At 33.3% G+C, this 16920-nt stretch overlaps 3 protein-coding genes and 1 long non-coding RNA gene across 4 annotated transcripts; 1 reads left to right on the plus strand and 3 right to left on the minus strand.

Annotated features, from left to right (window-relative positions):
• Window positions 1–2940: 2940 nt before the first annotated feature.
• Window positions 2941–3437, minus strand: LOC111829947. The gene is made up of 3 exons (XR_002833213.1): window positions 3324–3437; window positions 3073–3227; window positions 2941–2973 (listed from the first exon to the last, which is right to left on the minus strand). It is a non-coding gene; the product is annotated as an uncharacterized LOC111829947 (long non-coding RNA).
• Window positions 3438–8566: 5129 nt separating this feature from the next.
• Window positions 8567–11007, plus strand: LOC17875202 (ubiquitin-like protein 5). Its single transcript, XM_006281350.2, has 2 exons — window positions 8567–8882; window positions 10772–11007. The coding sequence occupies exon 1, from the start codon at window positions 8661–8663 to the stop codon at window positions 8880–8882; it is 222 nt and encodes a 73-aa protein (XP_006281412.1). The 5' UTR covers window positions 8567–8660; the 3' UTR covers window positions 10772–11007.
• An 81-nt stretch (window positions 11008–11088) lies between these two features.
• LOC17875706 lies at window positions 11089–11525 on the minus strand. Its single transcript, XM_006281716.2, has one exon. It carries the CDS (start codon window positions 11465–11467, stop codon window positions 11159–11161), a length of 309 nt encoding a protein of 102 aa, XP_006281778.1. The 5' UTR covers window positions 11468–11525; the 3' UTR covers window positions 11089–11158.
• A 172-nt stretch (window positions 11526–11697) lies between these two features.
• LOC17875733 (ATP-dependent zinc metalloprotease FTSH 5, chloroplastic) lies at window positions 11698–14486 on the minus strand. Its single transcript, XM_006279517.2, has 5 exons — window positions 12978–14486; window positions 12652–12898; window positions 12379–12562; window positions 12108–12279; window positions 11698–12020 (listed from the first exon to the last, which is right to left on the minus strand). Exons 1-5 carry the CDS (start codon window positions 14280–14282, stop codon window positions 11799–11801), a joined length of 2130 nt encoding a protein of 709 aa, XP_006279579.1. The 5' UTR covers window positions 14283–14486; the 3' UTR covers window positions 11698–11798.
• Window positions 14487–16920: the final 2434 nt, after the last annotated feature.

The raw sequence follows: 16920 nt of genomic DNA on the forward strand, positions 1-16920 counted from the left end.
CGTAATGTTGTTTTCAACAAACATGTAAATGGTGTCATTTATATAAAAAATATATGATCTTATCTTATAGGGAAAAAAGAAAAAGGGGACGGGTAATTTAAAAAGTAAAAAAAAAAATTATCTAAACTATTTCTCATCAAAAACAAGACAATAATTTTTTTTTTTTGAAAACTTAAATTCAATTTCAAATTTCAAATAACAAATGACGGGTATGATACATGTATATGAAATTTAAATAACAAATTTAAGTTTCAAATTTTCTAAATATTTCAAATATCGGGACAAAAAATAACGAATACAGAAAGAGAACAGATAATTTAGAAAATAATACTTATTATCTTAACTATTTCTAATAATATACAGAAGGAAATTATGGACTTTCTAGCAAGACAAGTTCGTTCCTATCCGCATACGGTTAAGTATGTAAACAACTGTCCTCCCAATTGGCTCAGCTGAGTTAATCCTATTTTTTTTGTTGGCTATCAAAAGACAAATTATTTATTTTTGTCGGTGGGTCAAAATATTTCAATTCGTTTCAGGACATGCATACTGAACGTATTTGAGTCTCTTAATATATATATTTAGGTCCATAAAATTCAAATGATTTCTGTTTTTCATTGTTTTTATCTGGTGTTATAGTTCACGAATTTAATTGATTTCTAACTTATCATTAATCCGGTTCACACTCGATCCGGGTCTTTTATCATATCGATCCATAAATTACAAATTTTATAATAAACTTAGTTTTAGAAATCAACCCCGCACGTACGTGCGGGTCCATCCCTAGTATATAAGTAAGGTTTCACTCTCTCTTTATTGCTCCATTTGATATTAATTTTTTTAATTAATATTTATTTACCAAAAAACACATTTAATCATATACATTAATTCATACTTTGAATTCACTTTACTACTAAAATATAACTGAAATTTATATAAATTTTCAAAGACTATTGGGTTTCTTTATTGAATTTCAATTAAACACACTATAAGCTATAATAATGACTCCTCTAATTTAATTAATTTAAAATTGTAACTTACATCACTTCTTATCCTATAAATAGCCATTCTCACATCCTCCTCTACCATATCTCATGTCTTCATTATTTTCTTTGTTTAAAAAAAAGTTCTTGCATGGGGTGAAAACTCAATTAAGATGTCATTGTAAGAGTTTGATTAAATATTTAATTAAACTTTTGTTTTCGATTTTTTTATAAGTATTTTTCATTTCTTCATTGTTTTTTTATATGTTTTCAAATGTAATACATATGTATTGATGGGATTCAACATATTGAATTCCGACCATTGCAAAATATGAAAATCAAGCTAACGAAACCATCTTCATTCTTTTACGTCGAATGTTTGTTTCTTTCTCACATATTCATGTATATTTTTTTAATTTCAAAAGTATGTAATTTTTAACAAAATAAATTTTTGTTATATAATTATCAAACCAATTTGTAAGACATTATTTTAAGAATAATTATCCTTATATTTAGTTTGTGATTCAACATTTATTTAATAATATAAAGAACATCATAATTTTTGTCAACTTTGAATTTTATACTTGATTTCCTATCTAAAAAACAATTTGATATTCAATTTTCTATCTATTATATATACTAAAATGATGAAAAATATAATTAAACCTAGAGATATAACTTAAATTAAGAGGAATATAAAAAGAGTTTAAAAATAAGATTATTTTTTGGGAATTTTTAAGGTTTCACTCTCTCCTTATTGGTCCATTTAGCATTTATTTTTAATTATAATATTTATTTCTAATTAAATCAAATATCTAACACATTTAATCATATACTTTAATTCATACTTGAAATCCACACTTTAATACTAAACTGTAACTGAAATTAAATAATTTGGGAACTGACTATTTGTTTCCTCCTTCAATTTCAATTAACACACTATAAATTATAATTATAACTCCTCTAATTTAATTATTTTAGAAATATAAATTACATCATATTTTATCCTATAAATACCATTCTTACATCCTCCTCCACCATATTTGATACCCTTAATATTTTCTTTGTTTTATTTTTTAATGTTCTTGCATGGGTTGAAAGATCGATTAAGATATCATTGTAAGAGCTTGATTATATATTTGGTTTAAAATTTTGTTTTCAGTTCTATTTTTTCTTTGTTTTATGTACTTTTTCATTTCTTTATTGTTTTCTTTTACTGTTAAGTGTATAATACATATGTATAATAATTTTTAACGGCTATAAGAAAATTACTTTATCGATAAGATTCAAAAATATTGATTTCCGACCATCACACCATAAGAAAATCAAGTAAAAAAAAAAAACAATTTTCATTCTTTTACTTTAGATGTTTGTTTCTTTCTCACATATTGAAAAGACCCGACCCGTTTTTTTTTAATTCATTAATTAATAGTCTCATACCTACTAATTAATCTAACCGAATTAACCCAACAATAAATCATCATGCACAGCGGAAACATATTAAACCAACATCAATTAATCATATTATTTTAATTAATCAATCATTCAATAACCACAATTTACACCAGCAACCTAGCATGCCTCTAAACCAGGTTCCAACAACAATTAACATATTCATAAACATAATAACCGAGACCCTAGATCATCCTCCTCTCCTCGCCATGATTCCACGGATCACAATTTACCTGCACCACAAACACAATGAGATGCGTGAGTATTATCACAAATACTCAGTGAGAGCGATCCTCCCATCTACGAGCTATACACACAAGCTATGAGATAACACCCACATATATAACATAAACAAACCATTCAGCAAGCTAAACATCCAATAACACTTCCAATTCACCTACAAATCATCACAAACAAGTTACTCAATCCCAAACGCTTAGATAAGCTCATGGTCACGCATTCACCTTAACAAGGTGATTTGAATAACAAAAACAACCAGGAAAGACTCTCCTCGCGACTGCAACAGCCAAACAACGCCCTACAACAATTCACACAAACAAAATCTCTATGAACCAAAATAGACAGAAATATCAGAAAACCACAGCCACAGAGACGAAACCCTAAAACAGAAACCAACCGTTAACTTCGTAATCCCTTCGGTGAAAAGCAAGACCCAGATGTCACGAATCGCCCCAAAAAATTTGGTGCCGATCAGAGAAGCGATGAAACCACGATCGCACTTCCAAACTCCGCTGATTCCAATTCGCAACAGAGAAAAGGCGTCTCACCAAACTGCATGTAACTCACTGAATATTAATCCGAATTCATATCTGTAAAATGGAGAATCAACTTCCACGCCTTAAGAACAAACCTACCAAAATTCGTTACCTTTCGATAAGATTTGATACGTCGGATCTCTATTCTACCAAAACGTGACGAATCTGCTTCTCTTGCCTTAAATATCAAAGCAAAGCTAACCCTCTCCTTCTTACAAGTGAACTTCTCCTTCTCCTTTTCTCAACTCAACAGCCACAAAACAAAAGAGAGAAGAAGCGTTCTTTATAAAATTAGGGTTTTTGGTTTAGTTCTGATTAAACCAGGATTTACCTAAACCGCTTTTAATTAAACCTCCTTTGGTTCAATTAAACAAATCGACCAATTTTGAAAATCCACCGGAATCAAACCGACTCCACCCTAATTCTTATAGACACTCAAGTCTCATATTATTTTCCAGAACACGGGCGTTACACATATTGATGTATATTTATTTTATTTTTAAAAGTATGTAATTAGTGTAACAAAATAAAAAACAATTATATAATTACCATACCAATTTGAAAGACATTGAAATAAATAAATTTTGTACACAAACAAAGGTGATGTGTATGTATATTTATAAGCTTACACACATATTTGGATAAATTTCAACATTTTTAGTGATTTTTTGATAAATTTTGAAAAAGGATAAATTTAAAAAGTGGTATTTGAAAAGAGGTATTTTTTAAATTTTCTCAATATCATTTCTATTTTGATCATTAACAATATTATTTTTTTATCAAAAAATACTCAAAAGTACTAAAGAAAATTACTATCAAAATTGAATAATTAATCAACGAATAAATTAAAAAGATATGAATGAATTCTATTGTATGATTTAAATAGAGAAATTGATACCAGTAACCTTTTTATGATACCCTCTTTTAAAAATACCCTTTTTTTTTTTACCATTTTCATTTTTGCCCTTTCTTAATTTTTAATGGCTATTTTACCCCTATTTGAAAGAATATTCTTTCCCAAATGAAAGAAAATTCCTTCCAAAAATTCCCGCCAAAATCTTTCCCGCCAAAAGCATATAAGGGTTTTTAAAGGTTTTTTAAAGGGATTTACAATGGTTTAAAAGGTTTACAATGGTTTTAAAAGGTTTACTCAAGTTTTGAAAGATTTTGGATGACTTTTAAAAGATTTACAAGGGTTTTTAAAGTGATTTATAAATATTTACAAGGTTTTTTTAAGAAATTGCGGAAAAATTTTGGCGGGAAAATTTTTGGCGGGAAAATTTTTTTGGAGGGAAAATTTTTTTGTCGGATTTTTTTGGCGGGAAATTTTTTGCCGAAAATTTTTGGCGGGAAAATTTGGCGGGAAATTTTTCGGAAGGAATATTCTTTTTGTTGGAAAGAATATTCATTTTTCATCATGAGTTATAATAAAGGAGGGTAATTTAGTCATTTTGTATATTGAATAAAGTATTTTTAAAAAATGAACACCTAGCGACGAATATGTGTGATAATAAAATCTAAAGAAATTGAAGAAAGCCTTTGAGAGGCCCAAAAACAAAACGCTCTCTCCTCTCTCTTCCACAACCCTAGCCGTAAACCTGCTCGAGGGGGAAGTACCTCCGCTGGCTTCGCCGGTGCGTGTGTGGCTTCTCCCTCCCCCCCTTTGTCTTTCTTTCTTGCAGAGCGTAGCGATGGTGGGTGATTGGCATAACTGAGCTTCGGTGATGGGCGATTCTTCCTCCGACGGCGGTGGTGTGGTGTCTTTTTCACTGATGTAGCGGCGGCTCCAATCGGACGGCGGAGAGCTCCGCTGCGCATGACCCTGGTTGAAGACGCTGGCGGTTGTATCGGAGACTCTCCCTGGCTCAACCTTCCCTTTGGTTGTTGTGGCTACGGCGGAAGTCAGTGAAGACTCGGTGGGTTCGCTGTTCAGATTCGGTGGTTCACGGTAGGTCCTTCGGTTCCTGCTGGCCCCTGCGGGTTTTGGTTCTGGTTTGTTTGCTTGAGCCAAGCAACTGCCGGATCCGCCGTTTGTGGTTTCCACTTGTCCGGTTTGGTGTGTTTTGGCTCAGAGGACGTCGAGGCTTCTGGTTTGGTCGGAGGGGATAGATTCCCGGTTGTCGGATTGCTAGGTTTGGGATCTGACTTCTCGGAACCGGTTGTCGGGCAGTTGAGTATTCCGGGAGGAGCGTAGCAGGTTGGTGAGTCGGCGGATTGGTTTCAATGGTGGGTTTCGAATTCTCCCATCGGAGTACCTCATCCCCTCGACCTTGCCGCAACGTCGTGCTTCTCGAATTCGCCGATCCTAATGCTCTGATTCTCTGCCTCCGGTTATACAGCAAGATCCGATCTTCTGACCTTCTTTCCGGCGAGTCTCCGATTTCCTTCTTGGGTAGCCGAGTTCGTTTTTGTAATCCGAAACCGGCCCGTTAAGGGCCCAGCCCATTAAGGGGTTTTATTAATAAATAAAAAAAATAAAAAAAAATAAAAAAAAATGAATACCTAAAAAGGGTATTTGTAGAAAAGGGTATCATAATAAAGGTTAGTTGTGTAAATTTCCCATTTAAATATCACAAACACTGAAATTTATTTGTTCTATTTTTTATAAATATATTAACTAAACTTAATATACAACAATCCGCGCATATGCGCAGTCGCAGGACATCTATACTATTAATTGGGAAGCACAACAAGAAGCCAAACAGCCCCCAATTTTTTTAAAAAATGTCATGAAACTTAAACAAGTTGCCAAACAAAATTAATGATAGCAAAATCTTTTTAAAAATTAAATAAATAATAAAAAAACAGAAACAACCTATATTTATGGAAATCATATTAATTTTGTTGCCAAAAAAGTGGACAATTAAATTCGAAAATTTACATATGTAACATATTTATTTTTTGAGATATTTTTATACAATAATTTAATATTTAATAAAATCTAATTTATTGTATTTTATTTATTTGGTTTAATGGTTTTATTCAAGTGGTTTATGTTACATTTATTTTGTATATCTCTTATGATATGATAATAAATTTATTTTGCCTTACGAAAATCATCATATATTTAAAACACAAAAATAAATATGTTATATATTGTACAATAGCATAAAATATGGAGAGAAATATTCAAGAAAATTGATAATATAATAAAAAAATGATAAAATCTTAATAAAATTTTTAAAATGTTTAAATAAAAATATTAAATAAATCAATAATGAAAATTTGTTTTCAAAAATCAATAGAATAAATATTTTATATCACATACAATCTCCTTTCACATTAAAAATCTTCATATTGAAAAACAATCTCGCAAATATAGCAAAACAAAAACACTTTTTGAGATATATTGATTAGAAATGACATATTTATATATTTCCTTGAAATAAAATAAAAACCAAAAATAGTATGTGACCAAAAATAAAATAGTCAAATAATCATTCCTAATTATTAGCATCAATTTAATAATATATTAACCCTCAATCTTGCTGGATATTAACTAATATGCAATTAGTATTTAATAATTTTAGAAAACTTCAAGAAATCATATCACATGATTATTATATTTCCATATAATATAACATTGACAATCCAAAAAAAAATAAAAAGTTAATGTATGCTACAAATAAATAAATAAGATCAAATAATTATGATTAAAAATGGAAGCAAATATTTATTTGAATTTCCATAACTTAATCTATATTTACCATAGCTACTTACTAAAAAATTTAATATATATTTTATTCAATTGATTCATTTTTTTATGATTTAGTTCGAGATAAGTTCTTAGTTTTTAAATGTGACTCTTTGGTTACATTCCTTTAAATTTGTGGTAACACAAAAAATAACAATACACTCTAATTACTGCCTATATGTTTCAACAGCCTAATAATTAACGGTATTGGTTTTTAATGTTGTTAATTACACGCTATATAATGTTATTTTTTTTTAAAACATGTAAATGATGCCATTCATATATATATATAATATATGATTTTATTTTAGAGGGAAAGAACGGGTTACAAAAAGGAAACAGGTAATTCAAAAAAAAAAAAAACTATTTCTCATCAAAAACAAGACGATATAAAAAATTTGGAAAATTATATTGAATTTTAAATTTCAAATATCAAATGACGGGTATGATACATGAATATGAAATTTAAATAGCAAAAGTAAATTTTAAATTACTTAAATATTTCAAATATCGGGACAAAAAAAATGGATACAGAAAGATAACGGGTAATTTAATTAGTTAATTATGTACAAGCTTTATAATGTTGTTTTTAAAAAACACATGTAACTGATTTCATTTATATATAAAAATTACGATCATATCTTAGAGGGAAATAACGGGTATAAAAAGGGAACAGGTAATTAAAAAAAAGTGTCTAACTATTCTCATCAAAACAAGATGATATAAAAAAAATTGGAAATTTAAATTCAATTTTATCATTCAAATATCAAATGACAGGTATGATACAAGAATATGAAATTTAAATAGCAAAAGTAAGTTTCAAATTACTTAAAACTTTCAAATATCGGGACAAGAAATAGCGGATATGAAAAGAGAACGGACGAGTAATTTAATTAGTTAATTACAGGCTATATAATGTTATTTTTAAAACAGAAAACATGTAAATGATGTCATTTATAATAAAAAAAATATGATCTTATCTTAGAGGGAAAGAACGGGTACAAAAAAGGAACGAGTAATTAAAAAATGTATCTAAATGAATTCTCATCAAAAACAAGATGATATACAAAATTTGGAAACTTCAATTCAATTTCAACTTTCAAATATCAAATGACTGGTATGATACAGGAATATGAAATTTAAATAGCAAAAGTAAGTTTCAAATTACTTAAATATTTCAAATATCGGGACAAGAATAACGGATACGGAAAGATAACGGTAATTTAGAAAATAAAAATTATTATCTTAAATAAGTCTAATATTATACCGAGAGAATTATGGGTAACATTCAAGAAGACATATTACTTATTCATATGGGTGGTCCAAAATATTTTACTTTGTTGCACGACATGTATAGTGAACGGGTTTGACTCTCTTGACATCTATATTTATGTTATTTTATTCAAAAGTTTTAATGTTTTCTATTGTTTTTATGTGATGTAATAGTTCGCAAATTTAATTGATTTCTAACTTATCATTAATTTGATTCACACTCGATCCGGATTTCTTATCATGTCGGTCCGAATATTGCAAACTTTATGATAAATTTAAATTTTGCAATCATCCCCGCACGTACGTGCGGGTCCATCCCTAGTTACCTAGTAAATATGTAAAAGGTAAACCGACGTTAAAAAAGTCTATAAATAAAAGTCTCGACGACCCATAACAACCATTAGAAAAGCTCTCCCGCATCACTTTACTTTTCTGAAGATTCTTCGATATTTTGGAGATTAGGGTTTTGTAAGAGCGAAGAAGATGATCGAGGTGGTTCTCAACGATCGTTTAGGTAAGAAAGTGAGGGTGAAGTGCAACGAAGATGACACGATCGGTGATCTGAAGAAGCTTGTGGCGGCGCAAACCGGAACACGAGCGGAGAAGATCCGAATACAGAAGTGGTACAACATCTACAAGGATCATATCACTCTTAAGGACTATGAGATTCATGATGGCATGGGTCTTGAGCTTTACTACAACTAGGTTTTTGCTCGATTCTTCTTTCTTTTGTTTTGTGGTTTGATTCGATTTGATTGATTGAGGAATCTTTGTGTTGGGTTTTGAGTTTTGTGATTGTGTTTGGAGAATTTAGTGGAATTGAGATGTGAATTGCAGGATTTGGATGTTTAATTGGAGTTTTTGGAATTTTTGAATTGCCATTGTTGTTAAAGCTTGAAGCTTTTTTAGGGTTTTGATTTTGTAGTGATTAAAACCCTTTAAGAGAGTCCATTAGCTTATAATTGAATCTTTGAGTTTTGAGTTTTATTTTTACCGGAGAATTTAGTGAAATTGAGATGTGAATTGCAGGATTTGGATATTTAATTGGAGTTTTTGGAATTTTGAATTGCCATTGTTGTTGAAGCTTGAAGCTTTTTAGGGTTTTTTATTTTTTTAGTGATTAAACCCTTTAAGAGAGGCCATATTCATAATATGTTTTTGTTAGCTGTGAAAAGTTGAAGTCTAATGCTTTAGTTTGAACAGTGAAAAGCCATTGTTATAAAACCCTGAAGCTACTTAAGTAAGAGATTTGATTTTGTTCCGTAGTATCTAAAGCATAGATAGTTATGGTTTGGCTTCTTTAAAGACGGGAATTGGTACATCACAATTAGATTGATAGAATTAGAAAGGGTCAGGTCGAGTTTCATATTTGATGATTACTATTCTCATTGTTTCGTATCATAGGATTCAATCAACTCTTTCTACTGCCTGTTGCAAAATTTTGAGGAGGCTATGTTTTAGTTGAGGTTCGTCAAATTTTAATTGGAAGTTTTTTAATTGATATTGTTTTAGTTTGAACAGACCTGTGAAAAGTAGAATTGTAATCTTTTGGTTTGAACAGTCAAAAGCCATTGTTATAAAAACCTGAAGCTACTTAGTTTTTTTTATTTTGTTCCATAGTATTCAAAGTATTGATAGATATGGTTTGGCTTCTTTTAAATAAGAAATTGAGTTTCGTATTCGATGATTACTCTTCCCATTCTTTCGTCTTTGTATCATAAGATTCAATCAACTCTTTTTGCTGTATGTCTCTAAATTTAGAGAAGCCTATGCGTTAGTTGAATTTAGACAAATTTAATTGGAAGTTTTTAATCGATATTGTCTTCGAACATCAAATTCAGAGGTTGTAGTTAGATGCAGAACTGTGAAAAGTAGAATTCTAATGCTTTGGTTTGAAGTTTGAACAGTCAAAAGCTATTGTTATAAAAACCTGACCCTACTCAAGGGTTTTGATTTTGTTCTATATCATCCAAAGCAGAGATAGTTCTGTGTTGGCTCCTATAAAGAATAAAATTGGTACTTCACAAATTAGAATAATTGAAACTGTCAGGTCTCTATTCGATGTTTACTCTTTGCATTCTTATGCTTTTGCATCATATGATTCAGACAACTCTGTCTGCTGTTTGTCTCTTAAGTTTTGAGAAGCCTCAATTAGCTAAAGTTATAATTTAGTTAGTCAGGAGCAGAGTGCAAAATCTTAATTGGAAGTTTTTATTGATATTGCTTTTGAACATCCAAGGCATAGATAGTTATAGTTAGGTGGCTCCTTTAGTACAAAGAAGTAAGTTGGTCCACTAAAACTAGGAAGCTTTGTTCTCAATGAATTAGAGTGATTGAAAAGATTCTCTATGGTCATTGTTCTTCTATTTTCTTATCTTTTGTGTAATCAGAAGGTCTTAGATTGACATGAACCACTTTTTACTCTCATTCATACACTACATGGTCTCTCCACTGAAACATTGATTGATAGCTGAACTAAGTAGTTTGTCAAATGAACCTTTGAAACGTTTATGTTCAAAGCTTGTTATTGCATCGTTGTAATGATTTTGATTCTATTACTTTACGAGGCTTAATCATTATTTTGTTTGGTTCAGGCTGATGGAAGAAAGCTTAGCTGAAGGAGTGTTGTTGATTTGGACACCTACATAAACTCATCTAAACCATGTCGCATCTAAAAAAGACATTATGTTGTAAAACTTGATAACTTCAAATGTGTGGTAATAATAACACTGACTGTCAATGGTTTTAAAAGCCTTGTCGGATTTACTACTTGTACAAGTTTAGTCTATAGTCTTTAAAGCTGGTTATAAAAGTCTATTGGTTGGTTGTATACTTGTATGTATGTTCTCTTTCTCCAAATAACTATCATCTTCTGAATACGCCTATGTCTTGTCCGTTTTGCTTAGATGTAAATCATCAAGTAAAAGACCATTAAAGAAACTAGTAAGAACATTACAACACAAGGAAAAACTAGAACTACTTCACTGAATGTAAGACTGGCCAGTGATGTCAACGTCTCTATCGCCGGACGAAGCTGGTTGCTTATGTTTCGGCGTCAACGTCTTTACCTCATCAGGCCCATCTGCGCTCTGTGTCTCACTGGCCGGTGGTTTATGTTGCAGTGGCTCTTTCTCTCTATCTGTAACCTCTTTCTCATCGTCCTTACCGTAAAGGCCACCTCCGTAAGCCTCGTGCGTCACCGGCTGCATCTGCGAGATATACGGTGGTTGATGCTGCTCCTGTGGCTCATACTTATCTCTTCCTTCTTTCTTTTGTTTTTCTTCCTCCATTTTCACTTTTGTCTTGATGTTAACACAGTGGTTGGTTTATTTGTATTAAAAGTGACTTCCGGACACGTTTACATACCTCAACACGTGCTATGGTCAGAACATGAACACGTTAACTAGGCTAATGTTTTTAATACTTTGATATGAATCTTGAGATGGGAAAAAAAACTCGTGTCCCCACGGATCAACAACCAAGTGGTCTTGGCCTAACCAATCGAGGTGAGTGTAAAGACTAAGAGAAAGAAACGTCTCTGAACAAGTCAATGTATATTAACATACAGTATGTATAGATGATTGAAGCTAATTTGTATCATTACAAACCAATGTTGTTGACTTAAGAAACATACAACTCAGCTTGCCCATCAATGAAAAGACTCATGAACTCTTCTCCATCCACAGTTTCTTTTTCCATCAGGAGTTGTGCAAGCTTGTGTAAGATATCAATTTGTGTTGTTATGATCTCTGTTGCCCTTGCGTATGCCTTCTCCACCAACTCTCTCACTTCCGCATCAACTACATCCGCTGTTGCCATTGAGTAATCCTTCTGCGAAGACATCTGCAGAAAAAAAAAAAGAAACCAAGACATGTCTTGAGAGCTGGAAACATCAAAAGCTATATGTGAGTACTGAGTTAAGATACATACACTTTGGCCCAAGAAAGGGTTTCCTCCTGCTCCACCAACTGCAACTTGTCCAATCTTTTTGCTGAACCCGAATCTCTCAACCATTTGGCGAGCCACTCGCGACACTTGCATGAAATCATTTGATGCTCCGGTTGTAACATTCTCGGTTCCAAAGATCACCTCCTCTGCAACCCTACCATAGCCAAAACATACAGTAATAAAGATTAGTTTAACATTTGTGGAGTCTATTCTTGTTAATCAAAAACACGCCAAGTTTCAGTTGTAAACTAACCTTCCACCAAGTGCAACAGCCATTTGGTTCTCAAGGTAACTTCTGCTATACAATCCAGACTCAAGTCTCTCTTCGCTAGGGGCGAAAAAGGTGAGACCACCAGCTTGGCCACGGGGAATAATCGATATCTTGGCTACTGGATCATACTCCGGCATAAGTGCACCAACTAAAGCATGCCCAGCCTCTGCAAATTCCAATTTGGTTAAGAAAGTGAGTAGCCAACACACAAAAGAAAACCAGGATACAAAAACTCTTGGAGAAGTGGTATCTAACCATGATAAGCAACAAGTCTTTTCTTCTCCTCCGAGACAACGGCATTCTTCTTCTCAGGGCCAGCAATGATCCTCTCAAGAGCATCAGATATTTCATCCTTGCTTATCTCCTTTAGCTCACGTCTAGCAGCAAGAATTGCAGCCTCATTCATCAGGTTCTGCAAATCCGCTCCAGTAAAACCCGGAGTTCTCCTAGCAACCTTCTCGTAATCCACATCCTTTCCAATAGCCTTCCCTCGAGAATGCACCTGCAATAAACCGTACAACATTATTTCTCACATTGTCCCCATTGTTTCACTCAACCAAACATGAGAAACAAGAGAAAACCTGAAGGATCTTGACTCTTCCAGCTACATCAGGCCTATCTACTGTGACTTGTCTGTCAAATCTACCAGGTCTCAACAATGCGGAGTCAAGAACATCAGGTCTATTGGTTGCAGCCAACACAATGACACCAGAATTACCAGAAAATCCATCCATCTCAGTCAAAAGCTGATTAATCGTCTGTTCCCTCTCATCATTTCCACCTCCCATCCCAGCTCCTCTTTGCCTACCAACAGCATCAATCTCATCAATAAACACAATGCAAGGAGCTTTCGACTTCGCCTTCTCAAACAAATCCCTAACTCTAGACGCACCCACACCAACAAAAAGCTCAACAAACTCCGAAGCAGCACAAGAAAAGAACGGCACTCCAGCTTCTCCAGCCACAGCTCTAGCCAAAAGCGTCTTCCCCGTACCCGGTGGACCAACCAACAAACACCCTTTAGGAATCTTAGCACCTAAAGCTGTATACTTATCAGGATTCTTCAAGAAATCAACAACTTCTTGTAACTCAAGCTTAGCTTGATCAGCTCCAGCAACATCTCCAAATGTTACCCCAGTTTCTGGCACTTCCTGAAACTTAGACTTCGATCTCCCAAAATCCATTGGACCACCTAAACCTCCAGGTCCACCAGCACCTCCCTGACCTCCCCTGAAGAGATAAAACAATCCTCCAAAAGCCAACAAAGGAAAAAGCAAATTCCCAATGAAATCAAACAAACCATTTCCAGATTCTCCTTCTGAAACCGATATATCAACTCCATTCATAGCCAAGATATCAATCAAATCAGGATCATTAGGAACAATCACAGAAGCACGTCTGTTATCAACAGCTGTAAGCTGAAGAACAGAGCCATCTTTACTAAACTTCACTCTCTCAACTTTACCTTTCTTCACAGCATTCAGAAACTCACTGTATCGCCACTGAGTTCCATCAGGAAGATCAGATGATTGAGCTTGTGGGTTCGGTGCTGTCATCAAAACGTTCTGACCAAACGAAAGATTCGGACTTGTAGCCTGAGCTTCAACAGTCATGGTCGGTGCTGGTACTGGCGCTTGTGGCTGAACCGGCTCGTTAACAGCTAAAGCTTGTGGAGACGCAGATGAGAACAACAGAGCAGCTAACGCAGCTTGTGATGGCAACGACTTCATCAGCTTCTCCGATTGAGAAATTTGACATCTTCTTCGAGAGATGACTGAGAAAGGAAGAGACTTTTTGGTGGTTTTGGGTGTTGGAGCTGAGATTATGATTCGAGAACCGAGGAAATTTGAAGAAAGGAGTAATGGGTTTGAAGATGTGGTCGCCATTGAAGCTCTCTGAAGAAACTAGGATGATTTGGTGAATAAAGGTTCGATTTTTGAAGGAAGAAGGTGAAAAATGTAAGGATCTTTGAATTTAAAGGAAGAGAAGTTTTGATTCTTCTCTTCGATTTGGGATTTTTTTGGAAGAGGATTAAAGAGAAGTCATATAAGCAAAGGTTCAAGTGATTGCTTGAGGTTCGTCTACGTGTGTTATCACATATCCAGTCGTGATACTAGCGGATACGGAAGTGTCTCAAAAATTTAAAGAGAATTGCTTATTGGGCCTGTTTCAGACAGTTTAGGTTCGTTTACAAATGTTGGGCTTTCGTGTTGTGTTTTGTTGTGTTTACTGTTTAGTGTATGTTTCAATTTGAGCTTCTTCTTTTACAATCGAGTAAAACATGGTTAAAAAAAAAAAAAAAAAAAGGAACGACGATTTATTTTCTCCTCGGAAATTTTGTATATGACTAGTTCCACCCAAACTTTCTGCCTCTCTTTGTATCTCCGTAAAAAAAAAATGTTCCATAATTATTTTTCCATAAATCTAAAGTTCGAAACTTATTTCTCTATAGAACTAAAGTTCGAAACTGATTTACACATCGAGCTGGATTATTGTTGGTTTATTGTAGACCAATCTCATCTTAACAAAAAAAAAAATTATTGTTGGTTTTCTAAGCTAACCAAAATTAAACCAAAACCGCAGGCCTTTTACAGTCGAGTAAAACATGGTTACAACTGGTCGTATCTAAGCTAAGAGGCCTGCGGTTTTGTACACTTGTATAAAAACCTTTAATCACTTGTACAACGTTACTAATTGTGTGTAATATTTGCAACACTTCTATTATCTGTTTTTTGGTAAGTAATATTCATGAAGTTTGTATTTATATCCCCTATATATTAAAAGAGAAGTACAAAAGTTTTATGAGTCCGGTCAATTGAAGTTTTTAACCCGGTTTATTCAGTAGGATCTTTGATAGGTCCAATTTAATTCACATAAATTTTTCTTTTCATATTAAATTTGATTGCATATATTTACGTAACTATAATATATCTAGAGTCGGACCCGCGTACAGTGCGGAAAAAAATAAAAGCATATTAGTCATGTTTAACTTAAAAATCTAGTATAAGCATATTAGTCATATTTTCTTATATATAACTTTTATAATTTTTGAATATATAAGTTAAACTTCATGCTCATTCATAGTTAAAAGCATATTAGTCATGTTTATAATAATATAAAACTATTTTCTAAAATATTTAACCGATGTGGTATGTCTTACACTTTTTCTATCAATAAAGTATAATATAAAATTGGGAGAATTACTTAGATAGACCATAAAAGTAGGTTTATTCCTTAAACATCCACAATTTTTTTATTCTTTAGATGTTTAGTGAGATGGGTGCAATTACAATAAACATCCTTGGTCTGTTTTCACTTAAAAATTACCACGTCAGATTCGACATGCCACGTCATACCTGAACTTGCCACAACATTATTCTGTCTTTAATGATAAAAGAGTAAGAAACTGAACATTTTCGTCACTATTCACAAACAAAAAAAACTGTTTTTTCTCTCTCGAAGCCAACGAAGAACCCTAACTCTCGCCGCTTTTCTTTCTCGTTTCTTCCGGCCGCTTATCCTATTATCAGTGTGTCTCTCTCTTTCTCGTCGTTATTGTTGTCGTATTTCTTCTCAACTTGGATGGAGACTTTTCGTTTTCTGACAAAAATAACAAGGAAATACAAAACGTCGTTTACGGCTGAGTTATGGTACATTACGGCTGAGTTATGACACATTGCAGCTGAGTTATGGTACATTACGGCTGAGTTATATTATGAATTATTGTAAGTTACGGCTGAGTTGTGGTTTTTTTTGTAATTTTTCACACACATGAAAAAATATTTCTACCTCGGTGATTACGGCGAATAACCCTAATTCTCGCCGCTTTTCTCTCTCTCATCTCTTTTGGCCGCTTCGATTCTCAACGAGTCTCTCTCATGTCGCATTCCTATCGTATTTCTTCTCAAATTGCGTACATCCAATGTTCTAAGAAAAGAAAAGATTTCTTGGTCCTCACATGTGGTTCTGTTCATGGTCAGAGTTGCACTATCTCGTAATCTCATTACTGTCTTGTTATTTTGCCACTATATCGAAATCTCATATACCATTCTTGGGTTTTGTTTCATTTATTGCAAAAAAGGTGTCTATGTCAGATCGAAATAGGCCAAGGAAAAGGCAGAAGACTAAAAAGAATAAGAAATAAAACTGTTCTTTCTCTCTCAAAGCCGAGGAAGAACCCTAACTCTCGCTGCTTATCTTTCTCGTCTCTTCTGCCGCTTATCATATAATCGGTGTGTCTCTCTCTTTCTCGTCGTCATTGCTGTCGCATTTCTTCTCAACTTGGGTGGAGACTTTTCATTTTCCGACAAAAAAACAGGGAAATACGAAACGTCGTTTACGGCTGAGTTATGACACATTGCGGCTGAGTTATGGTATATTACGGCTGAGTTATATTATGACTTATTGTAAGTTACGGCTGAGTTGTGTTTTTTTTTGTAGTTGTTCACGTACAGGAAAAAATATCTCTACCTCGGCGATTCCGGCGAATAACCCTAATTCTCGCCGCCTCTCTCTCTCTCATCT

The sequence above is a fragment of the Capsella rubella genome, unplaced genomic scaffold (assembly GCF_000375325.1).
Source record: "Capsella rubella cultivar Monte Gargano unplaced genomic scaffold, Caprub1_0 scaffold_8, whole genome shotgun sequence".
Classification (NCBI taxonomy): Eukaryota; Viridiplantae; Streptophyta; class Magnoliopsida; order Brassicales; family Brassicaceae; genus Capsella; species Capsella rubella.